The sequence below is a fragment of the Monodelphis domestica genome, chromosome 5 (assembly GCF_027887165.1).
Source record: "Monodelphis domestica isolate mMonDom1 chromosome 5, mMonDom1.pri, whole genome shotgun sequence".
In the NCBI taxonomy this organism is placed as follows: domain Eukaryota; kingdom Metazoa; phylum Chordata; class Mammalia; order Didelphimorphia; family Didelphidae; genus Monodelphis; species Monodelphis domestica.
Window position 1 is genome coordinate 108364376 of NC_077231.1, and position 16139 is coordinate 108380514.

The 16139-nt window shown below is 39.1% G+C and overlaps 1 protein-coding gene across 1 annotated transcript in view; it reads right to left on the reverse strand.

The window, feature by feature from the left end:
- Nucleotides 1-2998: 2998 nt before the first annotated feature.
- The window catches only part of AKR1E2 (aldo-keto reductase family 1 member E2), a 42866-nt gene continuing 29725 nt past the window's right edge, over nucleotides 2999-16139 (reverse strand). The window contains exons 7-10 of the mRNA XM_001366836.3: nucleotides 15579-15642; nucleotides 12505-12588; nucleotides 7272-7354; nucleotides 2999-3417 (exon numbers count right to left, since the gene is read on the reverse strand). Coding sequence (XP_001366873.1) covers nucleotides 3375-3417; nucleotides 7272-7354; nucleotides 12505-12588; nucleotides 15579-15642 — 274 coding nt within the window. The 3' untranslated portion in view covers nucleotides 2999-3374. The remainder of the gene's footprint in view (nucleotides 3418-7271; nucleotides 7355-12504; nucleotides 12589-15578; nucleotides 15643-16139) is intronic.

Here is a 16139-nt window from a genome sequence, read left to right on the forward strand (position 1 = left end):
ATTATTATCAAGTCCTGAGAGTGGAAATTGAAATCTCCCAATGATATAATTTTATTTTCTACTTCTACCTGTAACTCATTTAGCTTTTTCTTTAAAATTTGGATGCTATAACATAGATAAGACTTCATTATCTATGGTATCTTTTAACCCAGTATAATTTTTCTGTTTACCTCCTATGATTAGATCTATTGTAGTTCTTTGTCAGAGATCATGACTGCTAACCTTGCTTTCTTTGTATCAGCTGTATATCATGGTATATTTTGCTCCAGCCTTTTATTTTGACTTTATGTGAGTCTCATTTTAAAGCATATTTCTTGGAAACAACATATTGTTGGGTTTGGGTTTTGAATCCATTCTGCTGTTGGTTTCCATGGTGAATTCATACCATTCACACTAAAAGTTATAATTATTAGTTGTGAATTTCCCTCCATTCTATTTTACCTCACTGCTTTTCCTTCTGTCCCTCTCCTTTTGCCCTATCCACTCAGAGGTCCAATTTCTTCTGACCATTACCTCTCCAATCAACAACCCTTCTAAGAATCAATCCCTTATCTTCTCCCCTTGCACTCCTAGTTCTAAATCAACCCACCATTTGAAGGATCCCCCTACCCTTCATCCCTTCCCTCTTTCTTTCTAGTTCTCATTCTATCAGCTGTTCCAAAAGTATCCCTCTACCCTGACCTTTTATTTCTCAATATTATTAATTCCCTTCTAAAAATTTCTCCCTTATCTTATCCTAAAAGGCCCTCCTTATCCTCTTACCTTGCCCTCCTATTTCTTGATTCCAAGACAGAAGGTAAGGGTTTAAAATTAAAAAAAGAATTAGGAAATTGGGTTAATTAGCAAGGTTGTATATAAGGTCTCCAGTTTAGAGAAAGGTTGCAGACAGGATAATTTGAGGCAGCTAGAATTTCCATGAAGATTAAGAGATTTTCCAAGAGCTCTAAGGGTCTGAGGAAAAATAACTGTCTCTCTGTGTGTTGTGATACTTAAGAGGTTGGAGGTGTTTTGGTTTTTCCTTGGAAAATCCTGAGAGAAGTTGGTGACAATTGAGAAGAATGTGGAAAGTATTGGAAAATTGGTGGATTATATCATTGGTTTGAAGAGAGATTGGCTGAGATTTCTCTGTGTAACATTAAAGAGGGAAGGAGGCCAGCAGGCCTGGAGTAAGCTATCTGCTGGAACCTGTCGGGAGCTGATTTCTCTTAAGCTGGAGAGAAGAAAAGAGATTACTTGTAAATAATTTTAGAATAGTTTAGAAAGATAAGAATATATAGAGTTCAGCATTGACTCAAGGAAGAAGCAGGCTCTCACAAGCCAGAAAATTTGGGGCTGGTTTTGGATAGAGCTCATTAAATTAAGGTACTTACATATCAATAAGAAATGCTTTCCTGCCTGTTTTTCCTTTTTCTCTCCCTTTCTTAAATTTTTATACTTATAATAAATAGTTATATATATAGTCTGAGCAGGATTCTTTCAACTGCTTAGAATCAGTCATCTTTATCAACTATAAAACTCTGGATCTAGCTCAACCCAAGAACCTGCTCACAGCCATTATCATTAGCCGTTGGTTAATACCAATACCAAATCAATATCTAGGGTCAATGTATCCCCATAAAGAACATAGGCTGGGTCCTCTCTTCTTTTGTCTAGATGTAAAAACTGCTAGGTGGGTCAACTTCTCCTTGATTTTCTGCAAACAAGAAATGACTTGGGTGGTGAAATAGTCAATCATCTAGGGAGCTACCATGTTGGAGGGAAATATGGCAATGTGTTAGAGGGACTTGGCATCTAGAAAGACATCTCACTTCCTAAGAGAAGTCTCTCGAATTCATTTCCTCTGTAGCTGTTGTTCAATAAGTAGCCTCTTGGGATGTCCTGAGGAGGGACTATGTGATGACATCAGCAGAGAGAGATATTGGCTTGCATTGCTATCAGCCCTTTCTTGGCCAACCAAGTTCTTGCCCAGTTGCTGATTTTGTTTTTCTTGGGCTTTTGCTCTGGTTCTTTCTCTTAGAAGCATGAATTCAGCTCAAGCATATTCCAGCTCTCTAATGGCCATGCAGACTTCTCACCCATCTGCAAATTCTATGACATCTGTTCAGTGACCTCTGTTTGGATTGTTTAGATTATAGTGATTTTTATTTTAATAATTAATATATTATATCATATATAATTACTATAGTATAATATTAATAATACTTATTTTAATATAATATTTATAAACTAAAAATATAGCCTCCAGAGAATTTCATGTTATACTAGGGAATTCTGTGGCTACTAGAAAGCTTGTCATTATCAGTGAACTATTGGGGTTGCTTCATTCAGGTGTGCAATTATTTTTCTAAAGGAAAAGCACTAGGAAATATGAACTTTAAAAAACAACCAGTTGTTTATATGTGAGTACTATAGCATTTCAGACATGAGTATATATGTGAGCAAAGTATTAGTATTTGTTTTCATGCAGGTAGGAGTCATACTATCCCAGCATTCTGAATTAATCAGTTTTACCAACTCTCAAAAATAAATGAACAGACAAATTTTCTGGCCTAAGATGATACTGGAATAGTTTGCAATTTCCTTCTCCAGCTCATTTTTACAGGAGAAGAAACTGAGGTAAATAAGCCAGGGTTACACAGCTAGGAACTTAGCTGAGATCAGGTCTTCCTGATTATAGCCCAGACTTATTATTTTGCAATTTATAAATTTGTTTTTGCAGTTCATAAAAGAATTCTTTCTCCTGGCCCTCTGGTATAATTTTGCTTACAAGAAGTGTGGTTAGAATCCCCAAAATTGTTCAGATATTCTCTATGCTTGACCAGGCCTGGTCAGTTTGATTCATTCCCTTGATTTGACCTCTTTATAGTCTGAGGACTTTCTGATGGGAAAAACAATTGCTGGAGAGCCAAGTCCCTTTCAGTTGAGAAATTCCCCAATTAACAAAACTTGCAAAACACGTATTTGAGTCTGAGGAAATACTGCCATCCAAACACTCCAGTAAAATCGCACCCTCTTTATTTCATTTACCATTAACTTACAGTAATACATTTCTACACATTGAATTAACTGGATAAAGTAAATTTCAGCACACAGGCTGACATTAGCAATTTATCAGTCAGTGTTCTAGAATCTCTCAATATTCCATCTTCAGTCACGTAGATCATCCTCGAGGCTTTGCAGAAAATGGCAAGTTTGGCCCGTGGTGCTGGTAGAACAAATGACACTCAACCAAAGCTGTTCCACTACACATTATGGGGTAATCACAAAAGTCCTTCTGGGATTGGGGCAGTTACAGAATGTTTTCTAGAGATTAAGATTTCTGTCTTTTCACTCTGCTGAGAGGGGTAGAGCAGAAAGTCCAGGCAAGACCCTCCTCAGTATTCAATGTTGAAAGGATAGTCTTTGTGATTTTTAGAACTGCAAAAAGAAAGGAAGATCTTGTTAGAAATTGGATAAATAAACATTTGAATTGAATTATGTGTATTGTTCCTTCCTGATGGTGTAAAGTTAATCTTAGCTCCACTTAGTGGAATGTACAGGAATACACTTTATCCAGAAACTTAATAACATAGGTATAGCAGGAAGGGGGGGAAAGGGCAGGATCCAGACCAAGCTAGATTTCACTGAAATAGGGAACTCCCAGATGAGGAAATCCCCTCTACTGAGCATCTTCTCTGGGATTTAGTCTCAGAAAGCTGCTGGGAATAGAGGTCTCTTGCCTGTTTTTAAAAACAATTCAGAGGACCAGAAACTTCCTAGTTGTGGATTTAGGCAAATCACTTAATTCCCACAGCCTAGCCTTTGCCCTTCTGTGTTACAATTAGCACTAAAACAGAAGGTAAGTTTTTTTTTTTTAATTTAGAAATGTAAAAATGTAAAACTTTGCTGATTCAGGTCAAGCAAAAATAGAGGGGAGGAGGCAATTAGATTAATTTTAGGTAACTAATTACCAAAAAATAATTAGATAATCATTAATTAGTGTAATTGGGCTTAGGGGACAGACTTAGAGATGGGAAGTTCTGGGTTTAAATCTGGCTTCAGATATGTCAGCTACAATATTTTGTATTGATTCTGAGACAGAAGGTAAGGGTTAAAAAAAAAAAAGACGAGAGGCCATTTTTGGTTATCGGAGCCCTAGTTTGCCTTCCCTTCTGCCCTAGGCTCCTGAGGGGTTAAATGATTTTACCCTCAAAAACCTGAAACTGGTATTTGTCTCTAGCTACAAGAAGCCCCATTACTTCTTTTTAAAAAATTTTACTTAAGAGAATTTTTCCATGGTTACATGATTCATGTTCTTTCCCTCCTCTCTTTACACCCTCCCTCCCATAGCCAATTCCCAATTCCACTGGCTGTTACATGAGTCACTGATCAAGACCCATTTCCATATTATTGATAATTGCACTAGGGTGATCACTTAGAGTCTACATCCCCAATCATGTCCCCATCGAACCATGTGATCAAGCAGTCATTTTTCTTCTGTGTTTCTACTCCCACCCATTGCCTCTTTTTAAAAAAAACTTATTTTTTAATTTGGTCTATTTCGAACATTATTCCTTGGTTACAAAAATCATTTTCTATTCCTCCCTCCCCTCCCATAGCCGTCGCACAATTTCATTGGGTATTACATGTGTCCTTGATCAGAATCCATTTAGTATTTGCACTAGGATGTTCATTTAGAGTCTACATCCCCAATCATATCCCCCTCTACCCATGTATTCAAGCAGTTATTTTTCGTTCCCACCCATTGCCTCAATCATTTTAGTTAACCCTAATCATTATAAGAAAATAATTTTTCAAGACCATTTGGCAGTGCACAAAGGAAGGTATAGATGGTTTGGTGAAGAAGGCACAACTTAGCAGACTTTTTAAAATTATTGACTGTCACACTCAACCCAAGCAATGTGTTTTGTCGGCACTGTCATCATTAATTGGTTCTGCAGAACCACCATAGCGATGCTACCAGGAGAACCAGTTCCATAAAAGCAGCACTCTAACACTGGCAATCAGCTGAATAATGGTACAGAGGAGCCTGCTTATAATTAGTCATTATTTTGTGAAACTTACTTCTGTGATAATAAAATGTTAGGTAGAGTATGTCTCCAACAGTTAAAAGTTAACAGGAATAATTTTACCATCAGGAAGCTTAAAAAACCCCTTTCCTTCTGTCCTAGCATCAAAAAAAACAATAGCAAGAGCTAGGCAATTGGGGTTAAGTGCCTTGCCCAGATTTGCACAGCTAGGAAGTATCTGAGGCCACATTTGAACCCCAGACCTCTGGACTCCAGACCTGGTGCTTTTACTCACCTTTGACTTGTGTACTAAGAGATAAGGGACTACTGGGTAGTAGATATAGCGGAGACAGTGTGAGGTATAACCATAACATTCCATTCCTTATGACAAAAAGGTACCTTAATAGGATAAGGGATTGGTCACATAAATACAAATTCTTTGCGACTTTTACTGCTTCATCACAGTTAAAGACAGATTTCCCACAGGGTTTGGTGACCCCTGGACAATTCTACGCCTATAATTCCTCAGCTTACTCTTCCCTTCCCCAAGGGTGTCTGCACATATCATTTTATTCACTGGGAAGACAAGCCTCTGGCTCCAGATGGACTAAAAAGATGGCAGCCAAAGAAGATGTCCCCAGAAATCAGATACTACATCATGAGACTCTGATTGAGCTTTTGGATATAGTAAACTGAACTCCATCCACTTCTGATCTTCCCGTGTACCAATATTGTATTTTGTGCCAAAAAAGGTGAATTACATCTCCAAAACTCACTCCATTCATGGGGGCATTGGACCCAAATTCTCAACCTTGTTTGGTCCCTTTGTCTGTTCCAGATGTAAATGAAGTTCTTACTTGATCCTCATGTTCTAGACAAAATGTTCCAGCTCTACCATGGCTCTCTGCCTTGATTCCAGCATTGAGAAAGGCTAAGTGACCAGAACAGCTTTGATCAGGAGACAGAATAGTATACACCTACCGTTTTATCAGATCCTGACACAGTCATGGCATCCACCACCAAAGCATGATTGCTGATCGGGTTAGGGTGAATTCCCTAATTCTTGACTCCAGATGGAACTAGCAGCTGCATTGCAATGCCATTTTGCTTCCCCAGAATAGGATATTTTGGACTATGAGAAGAGTGTGCCTATGCTATCCAACCACTGCTACCCCTCATGACAGTTCCAAAAGACCAAAGTAGAACCTGAAGGAATCAAGTTTTGGGTCTACTCTAAAACACCTAACTTTTCAGCGGGACAAGAGCTCATAGCATTTCAACAACTATAAATATGTGTTTAACCCCACCTCATGCCTTATCTACACTGGCAAAATAAAATATGGTTGCACATTTCCTGCTTGTGCATTTCTGAGATGCCCTTTTAGATAACAGGAGGGAGAACTTTTGGAAAATCAATAAATAAGCATTCATTTAATGTGGATCAGGTGCCAAAGGTACTGAGGTTCCAAAGGAGGGGAGAATGTCTGTCCCTGAGGGAAAATACAGCACTTTCCACTCATGTTAACTGTACTAGAATGGTACGCCATGCCCAGAGAGAAGTACATACAAAGTACAGACATTTGAGCGAGGGGGGATCAACACCTGGGAGAATCCGGAAAGGTCTTTTTGAGGAGGCAAGCATGAACTGAGCCTTGAAGAGAGACAGGGGTTCTAAGACACCAAGGAGAGGATGAAAAGCATTCCCAACATCTGTGTAATAACCAGTCATGCAATGAAAAAGGGGCGAGGGGAATGTCACAGGTGAGGATAACAGTTCAGACACTTAGAAACCTCAGAAGAAATTTGCTTCTGATTGGCTAAAATAAAACAGTGGATGGGGCAGCTGGGTGGCTCAGTCGATTGAGAGTCAGACCTAAAGATGGGAGGTCCTGGGTTCAAATATGACCTCAGACACTTTCAAGCTGGGTGACTCTGGGCAAGTCCCTTAACTCCCAATTCCTGGCCTTTACCACTTTTCTGCTTTAGAAGCAATATATAGTATTGATTCTTTTTTTTTTCTTTAAACCTTTATTTTCCATCTTAGAATCAAGACTATAGGTACTGTGGAATCAATCTGGGGTAAGGTCTGTCACCACATTTGAAGCATTTCAAAGCTGATCATCATTGAAATGGCTTATATTGTGGCAATGAAACTTTGAATACCCTCCTTCCCCCTCCTTCCTGCTATAAGCAATCATCCCCAGTGATTATCATTAACAGAACATGCACTGTTGGAAGCAGAAGGGAGGAGGCTAAACTTACAAAGCTAATCCAGCCAATCGAAAATTCCTATTCAGGCTCAGGATGGCATCCATTTCTTCTTTTGTGAGTTCAAAATCAAAGACCTGAAAGTACAGGACATCATAAAATTTATTGCTGAAAGAGATTAGATCAGAGCAGCCAGGTGGCACAAGGAATAAGTGCACCAGGTGTCAATCAAGGAGCTTCTGGGTTCAAATCTGATCTCAGATACTTCCTAGCTGTGTGACTCTGGGCAAGCCAGTTAACCCCAATTGCCAAGCCCTTGCCTCTCTTCTGCCTTGGAATCAATACTTAGTATTAATTCTAAAGGTTGTTGTTTTTTTTTAAATTAAAAAAATGTTTAAGACCTTAAACATTATCTATGGAGAGGCAGCAAGCTTAGTGGATAGACTTGAAGTTAGAGGGACAACAAGGTGGCCAAGTGGATTGAGAGCCAGGTCTGGAAACAAGAGTAATGGGGAAAATAATAGTACTTTCCGCAAAGGCTTATTATGAAGATACATTAAGATCATGTATATAAAGGAGCATTAAATCCCTTTTCGTCATCATCAAAATCAGCACCACTACATGGTCCAGACTTCTTATTTTGAAATTAAGGTAAGGCACAGAGAGACTAAGTGACTTATGAAAGGTCATATAGGTAGTAAGCATCAAGGCTAAGACTGAACTCAAGTCTTCTGTCTACAAATCTGGGGCTCTTCTGGCTACACTACATACTGGTAAGAGTGAAATCTCCTTAAATTAGAATCAGGAAATGGAAAATGGGTGACAAATATTTATAAGGTTATATTTTCATGAATACAATTAATGATAGCAGGCTCAAGTATAATAATCCAGGAAATAAGTCTGTCCCTGATCTGATGCCTCCTCTCAAAAACAACTCCAAAATAGTACATTTCCAAATACTTAGGAACTTGGAAATCTGATTGATTGCCTTGTAACCTTTTGGGGGGCAGGGAGGACTCTGTCTGCTCTTAGTTCTGGTAGATTGATGAGTTCCAACCTAACCTGATCCAATCTAACATTATATTTCACACAGGATTGCAAATATTCTGTTGCCAAGAAGAATTAGCTTGAATATTTTCCCTTTCACAACAGATGTCACATTAAGAAGTGATTAACTCCCAAACATAATAGGGAAGAGTTTTCCCAAAGTCACCATTACATAACCAGTGTCCTGAGAGAATTTGAGTAGAGCAGATATTCTGACAGAAAGCACAGGTCACCTAACAGGCTGGAGCTTGGAGAATTTAGCTCAGATAGGAAACTTAGGATCAGGTCAGTGATTTAAGAATTTCTAGCTCAAAAGTGACATCTCAGCTACAGCCTTGGCACTATCCAGTCAGTTCCTGCACTATTTTCAAAATTCTGGCTTGAAACATTAGCTTTAGGGCCAGCCTTTGTTGATTGGATGGTTCATTTACTTTTTGCTATCCATTTTTTGATGTATACATTTTTTCCTTTCCCTTTCCCTCTATAAAATTATAACTATATCTTGTCCATAGAAAACTTTTAGAAATGTTACTCCTTTCTCAATTGGTTTTTGTTTATTGTGAGACGTGGCTCTGATAACAAACCAATTATTAAAATGTCCTTACCAATTAATCCCTGAATATTTTTACAATTTCAGTATTTTGATAGTTTCCCATTAAAATCTTTAGGTATCAAGGATTCAAATAAAAGCTTATATATATTATAAACTAAGAAATTCTTGGCTTTGGAGACTTGGGAGTCTCAGCCAGCTTCACCAGGTCCTTGACTGCCTTCTGCCTTTTGGAGTTCTTATGACTTTTGTATAAGCTGGAATATTTTATAACTATCATGTTTTTACTGTATAAGTCCCTAAAATTGGAGAATGATGGTGACAGGCTATTGGAAAGTGATAGATAGGGAAAGAAAGCATCTATAGCACATTTTTCAATGCCCAGAAAAAAAGAAAATAGGAAATAGGGTAGTTTTGTTACTACTTTATTAAATTTCATATACAATACTTCTTTAAAAGAAAAAAGCAGCATAGAATTTAGAAACATAAAATTCAATTTCTTATTTTCATTGAGGTTCAGTCATTTTTGTGTCTAACCTGTCATGATCCTACTTGGAGTTTCCTTGGCAAAGACCCTGGAACAGTTTCCCATTTCCTTCTCCAGTTCATTTTACAGATGAGGTACCCAAGACAAAGAGGGGTAAATGACTTGTCTCATAGCAGGTAGTATCTTGAGGTCAGATTTAAACTCAAGTCTTCCTGATCAGGTCAGGCACTCTCTATTTACTTATCACTTAGCTGCCTACTTCTAGAATTCTCTCTCTCTCTCTCACAAAAATGTTTGTTAATAATTATTAAGTTCACTGTAATAAAAAAAAGAAAGTGAAAAAGAGAAAAGGTAAGAATTTGGCCAGAGAGGAGCAGACAACTCCAAAAGCTATCAATACTACTCATCTGCCTTCCCTGGGCAAGAGTTAGCAGCCAGGGGAAAAAAGAAGTTTCTCCCCCCCTCAAAAATATCTTTTCCATTTTGGCAGTGGGGCTCAGGGTGGGAAAGGGAAGGCATATAGGTCTATGTTTCCAATGGATTTAGGAAGCTCCTACCTAGGGAGATCTTCTATTCATGCTGGTCAGCAAACTTTTCTGCAATTTATAGTCAGAGCTGTCTGAGGTTAAGTGACTTGCTTAGGGTCATACACATTCTGTATAATTTCTGACCCCAAATCTGGCCCTCTAAATTCTTAAGCCAGGCTAATTTTTATTTTTACTATACAGTATATCAATTAATTATTCATCTGGGTTAAGAAATTTTTTTAAATCCAGTAACACATTGGCGGGGTTAAACTTATCTGTTGTTTATACCCTTATATAAGCTACTAAACAGCTCTGTCACCCAGAGAGAAGGGGAATTTTTGTTTTTCTGTTTATTTAATTTTCTCCAATTACATGGAAAAACAGTTTACAAGATTGAAAAAAAAATTTGAGTCTCAAATTCTCTCCCACTTTATCTTGTTCTGTGATACTACCTGCTGAGACAGCAAGCAATTTGGTATAGATTTCACATGTATAATCATGTAAAACATTTCTTTTTTCATTTTAATCTTTTTGTGAAAGGAAACTCAAAAAGGAATTCTCCTCTTTAGTGGATATTTGAGGTTCTTTTACCAATTGGCCTATTCTGTTTTCAAAGTATTAATTTCTTCAGTATTTTGTTGTGCCTCCTTTACCAAGTTGTTGACTCTTTATTCCATAATTTCCCTGTATGTTTTTATTTCTCTTCCCAACCTTTCTTCTACCTCTCTTATTAGATTTTTTAAAAATCCTTTTTGATCTCCACGAATTCTTTTGGGCTCAAAAGCAATTCATATTTTTCTTGGAGCTTTTGGATGCAGCAATATTAACCTTGTTGTCTTCTTCTGTAGTGTTTTTTCCTTCCCTGTCACCAAAATAACTTTTATATTGAGTTTCTTTGTTGTTTGTTTGCTCATTTTCCAGTCTTTTCTTTTAATTTAAAAAACTGTTAAAGTTGGGCTCTATAATGGTGGTAAAGGCAACACTATTCCAAACTTGAGGTTCTTTGTGCAGCTGTTATCAGAACTAGCTCTGAGGATCTATAAGCTTTCAATTTTTCTAAGGTGGTATGACATAAGGAAAAATGTGTTTAAAACTCTCCTGGTCTGTGCTCTGGCCTGTGAGTAACCACAAGCTCTCTTCTCCCTTGGAACTGTGACCAGGATCCCCTGATCCCCTGTGGCCACAAGCCCTATGTGAGCTAGTGCTCCTCCTCCCCCCTGAAATTGTGAGTCAGGACTATGACCTGGATCTGTACATGGGCAATGAGGCATGTCTGGCACCCAGAGCCAGTAATGGGACTCTTATAATCTCCTTCTAGGCAGCTGTCCAATGCCCCCCGCCCCCCTCCTGTCTTTGGCTGAGAGCTCCAGAAGTCTTTGCTGCTGATTCCGCCACCCTAAGACCTATTGCCATGGTGGGGCCACCCAATTGGCATGCTGCTTTGTGCTCCACTTCCACCCTGGTGCAATAGATCTTTCGTGCCAATGCTGCTAAGTCGTTTGGGGCTCAAACATTTTTTTTCACCTTGTCTTTTTCTGAGTTGTGTTGCTCCAGAATTCATTTTGAGGTGTTGGACCATAGATTTTTGGAAGGTAATTCGGGAGATATCAGGTGGGTACCTTCTCCATCATCTTGACTCAAAGGGGGAGTTTTTGAATGGAGGACAAAAGACGATAATTTGATACGGTAGCCTAAAAGGACTTTAGCAAGATGGGATTTGGAGGAAGTACAGTGGCTAGAGAGCCAGGCCTGGAGTCAGGAGGACCTGGGTTCAGATCTGGCCTCAGACACGGACCCTGAGCAAGCCACTTAACCCCAGTTGCCCAGCCCTTACCATTCTTCTGCTTGGGATTGATTCCAAGATAGAAGGTAAGGGGGTTTTGTAGGTGTCTTTGTTTGTTTAGAATTTGAATACATAAAGGGATGGAGGAAAGTATGTATGTGTCAAAAAACAAAGGTCTGAGATCTAAGGAAGGTCTCTGGCAGCAGCAATAATTCAGGTAAAAGGCACTAACTACAGAGCCCTGGCCGAAGAGGTAAATGTTCCATGTTTGGCTAGAGCTTCTCAATGTTTTTGCTTTAGCTGATAAATATCTGTAGCTTCCATAACATAACCAACCCCGCCTGACTTGTCTGCCATAGTTGAGGCTTTCCTAGCACATCAGTATTCAGCTTCAATTGCACTGTTTCTCTGTATTTGCCCAAGTGCTGCTTTGCAAATATGGACACCATAACTTTGTGATTTATTTTCCCAAATAACCAAGTAAAAGGACAAGGGACCATTTCTTCTATTTCTCTTGCATCTTGGCCTCAGTCACCCCGAATTTCTTATAACAACGTAATAGACTCCATCAGAGGTTTACAGACTGATTTGGAAGAAAATTTAAGAGATGCTAGTAATCATCTCGTTTGAACCCTTCATTTGGACAGGGGAAGAAGCAGGCTTGAAGGAATTCTTCCTAATTCTAATCATTCTAATTCTTCCTCAGGGTCAGATAGACAGCAAGTAGCAGAATCAGGATTTAAACCCAGGTCTTCTGAATCCAAGTCTAGTGCCTACCCGTTCCTTCCTATCTCTAGTTCCCTGATCCTGAAGAAAATGGATATTGCAGAAGGACAATTCCCTTAACATCTTTTGGCCTGATAACCGGTGAATTCTTAGCCAGCAATACTTACCTCAAAGTTCTCTTTTATTCGACTTGGGGTGACAGACTTGGGGATTACTGCCACATTTCTTTGTAACTGAAAGCGGATCAAAACCTACGGAAAAGACCCACATATGGAAGATTATGTGAATTCAGTTAATTATAGCTTTTTTATACAAAGAATGTACTTTTGTGTACGATAATACCTACCCATCCCCACCAGAGTCTGAAATTCATTAACCAGATTCTGCCATTATATCACATGGGAAAGGTCAATGAGCCATAGCTCTCTAATAATTATGATAATAGAGCAAAATGAATTTTCGTAATAAATTCTGCCTTCCATAACATTGTTAAGAATTCTGAAGGGATTAGTTTGCGGGGGAATGCTACAGATACCTCTGTTCTTATTCTAGTGTTAAACAAGGAACTGTTCATGGAACCAGGAACACTTTAGATTCTGTAAATGGTGAAACATTTATGTGGACCTTGGAAGAGTCAACACCGTCAGTATCATTGTTAAAATCAAGGTGCCACTTACGCATCCTCACAGGTAACACAGGGTTGTTGTCAGAGAAGTTGATATTAATGCAACTTCTTTCATTCCCATCACTAGAGAAAAAAATCTCCTTCCCCTTCTTAGAGACCTGATAGTTTATGGTAGCAAGTATAAAATGGAATGGTTCAGGCAGGTTCTACCCTAGATGTTAACAAAAGGACTCACATATTGAGTCAGCAATAGCCTTACTATCATTGTTAAATATCTTCCAAGAGGAAATATATCCTTATCTTTTGAAGAAATTAATATCTAGCACCAAGAACTACTAGTGAGCAGAGAGAACCTAGAATAACTGACTACAGGGCTAGCATTTCCCCCTCTTCTTTCAGGTTCAGAGTTAATCTTTTTTTTTTTAAACCTTTACCTTTCATCCTAAAATGAATACTGTGTATTGGTTTCAGGGCAGAAGAGCAATAAGGACTAGGCAATGGGGGTTAAATGACTTGTCCAGGGTCACACAGCTGAAGTTTTTAAGGTCAGATTTTAATCCAGCACCTCCCATCTCTAGGCCTGGCTCTCAAACCCCTGGGCCACCTAGCTGTCCCCTCAGAGCCACAGTCTTTCAAGCTCTCTATGGCTTTGCTTCAGGCTGCCTTTCTAACTCCATCTCATACTCCTTACTCTCTTTCACATACTTCATTCGCCAGTCAAACTAGATGAGTGATCATCACATGAAAACATCTTAGAGCTTTCCCACCACTATGCTTTTATTCACATCATTCCTGCACTACAATGCCACTACTGTAAATATGACTCACCCTCCAAGATTTAGCACAAGTAGCCCCACTTAAAGCAGTCAGGGGGCAATCCAGGAAAGAAAGGGGTATCATAGCCTCTGTATCTGTGAGTCCTTTTGGCAACATTTAGAATAGAGCCAAATGGGAACCCGTAGGGTTACGGGAACCATTCCACTTTGTAGTACTTGCTGAAGAAAGTCAACGTGCCCATCTCTATGGCTATTCCCGAGTCTATCAATGTTATAGGTCTGGTAGCTTAGGGCCAGGGTGGCTCGTATGGGGCTATTAACCTGGCCAATGCTTATTTCTCTATCCCTGTGACTGAGATTAGTCATAAACCATTTGTTTTTACCTAGAAGAGAATTTTATATACTTCCACTGTCCTGCAGGGCTGCCTGACTCTTCCTCATATTATTATTCCCATTATACCTGGCAGGGACCTAAAAGAAGACTCCCTTCCTATAGTGTACACCCATGTAAACGCCATTGTTGGCACAATGTTAACTGGGCAAGGTGAGGGGACTGTGGCACGGGCCCTAGACCAGAGACAAGGGACAAGGGCAAGAATGAACCTTAAGAAAATCCAGAGTCCTATCCATTTAGTCAAATTTTTAGGAAAACAGGTAAGGAAAGGAGGTAAGGAAAACCCAGGATTCCAGGCGTAATTTAGAAGTTATTATACTGGCTTCTCTACAATCTAAGAAGGAAGCCCAAAGACTTATTTGACTCTAGATTTTAAGAGAACCTACATTCCCCACCTGGGTTTCCTGATGGCCCCATATACTGAGTCATCTCTTTCAAGAAGGGTACATAACAACCCTGAAAGATCTAAAGTAGGCTGTCCAGCCATCTATCTCCTTAGACCTTTATGACCCTGAAAGGCCCAGGACTCTTTCAAGATTTGTCATCATTCACCACAGGGATCAGATTAAGATTTGAGACATGTCTTTAGAAGGAGAAAGGAAAGACTTAGGATTTCTGGTCTTTATTCTCCACCTTTCTGTTTTATTCTGTTTCTCCCTTTTTCTCTCAGGAGGATTGTCTAATAAAAGCCCTCTAAAGAATTTAAATGGTGGAAAGTCCTCAAGAAGTTCCTTAAGACTTTGCAACTACAGGGTCAGATATGTTAGGGCCAGGGATTCCCTAATGCAACTTCTTTCCCTCTACCTACAACTTGGGAAGATGTATATAAAAGAAAAGAAAGGTTCCTCCAGGGCTTGACAAGCTTTCCTTTCCTTAATGTAGTTTCCTTCTCTTCCCCTCTTCCTCCTTCAGTTAACACTGGGCACATCCAGGACAAAGCTGCCTCAGGACCTTATTGCCCCAGATTTCTGACCAAGTAGGGGTATAAAAAATCTCAGTCCTATGGAGTCTAAGCCTTTCAGGCTTGGTAGGTATCCAAGAGCACACAAGTCACTCTGATGACCTGCCAATCACTCCCATTTCCATAAAGGGACAAGAGGGACCTCGTCCAGAGCAGCTAAGTACTACTGTCTACATGTTGCATGTTCTTGCTGTTTTAGCAAACTTCATTTCATCAATGTTCATTGACTCATGAGTGATTCAGTTCATCCCAGTTGAAACTGGACTAAGACAGTGCTGACATTAGAGCTATGCCTCCAACACAAGTATATGCTTTATTTCTTCTAATACACTCCAAGATCCTTGAAAGCAGGGACAGAGTTTTATTTACCTCTGAATCTCCCACAGAACCCAGTACAGTATATTTTACATGGAAGCCACCCAAAAATGTTTAGTTAAGTTTGTTGAATCATCATGAAATACGGGGGTACTTTCTAATTCCTATACCTGAGCTTCAGTTTTCTTGTATTTTTCTGCAATCTTCTTAATAACGGGTTCATCCAAGACATTACTAGAGAGAGGGAGAACAAGGTCATTAAATAGAAGACTGACTACCAATCCAACTTCTTCTAACCCCTCATCACCACTTCTCTGGACTCTTAACAATAGTCTCCTAACAGGTCTCCCTGCTTCCATATTCTCCCTTCTCTAATCCATCTTTCTATATATTAACAGCATCAATAATTAATTGAGAACTAGGTTAATCAATTAATAATAAATAATCAAATTAATTATTAAAACAAGGGGCTCATGTTGTCACCCCCTCACACAAAAAGCTTCAGTGGCCTCTAGGATACAAACTCCAAGTGTTAAATATTTGAAAATTTCACAATCTGGCTCCTTTCCAAGGTCACTGTTTCTTACTTTGCCCCATGCACTGTACATTCCACCCAAACTGTCCTCCTTACTATTCTATATACACACTATCTCATGTACAAACTCACTTCCAGGTCTGGTCTATACTCTCTCTTCACCAGCACTTGAAGAATTCCTAGCCTCCTTCAAAGC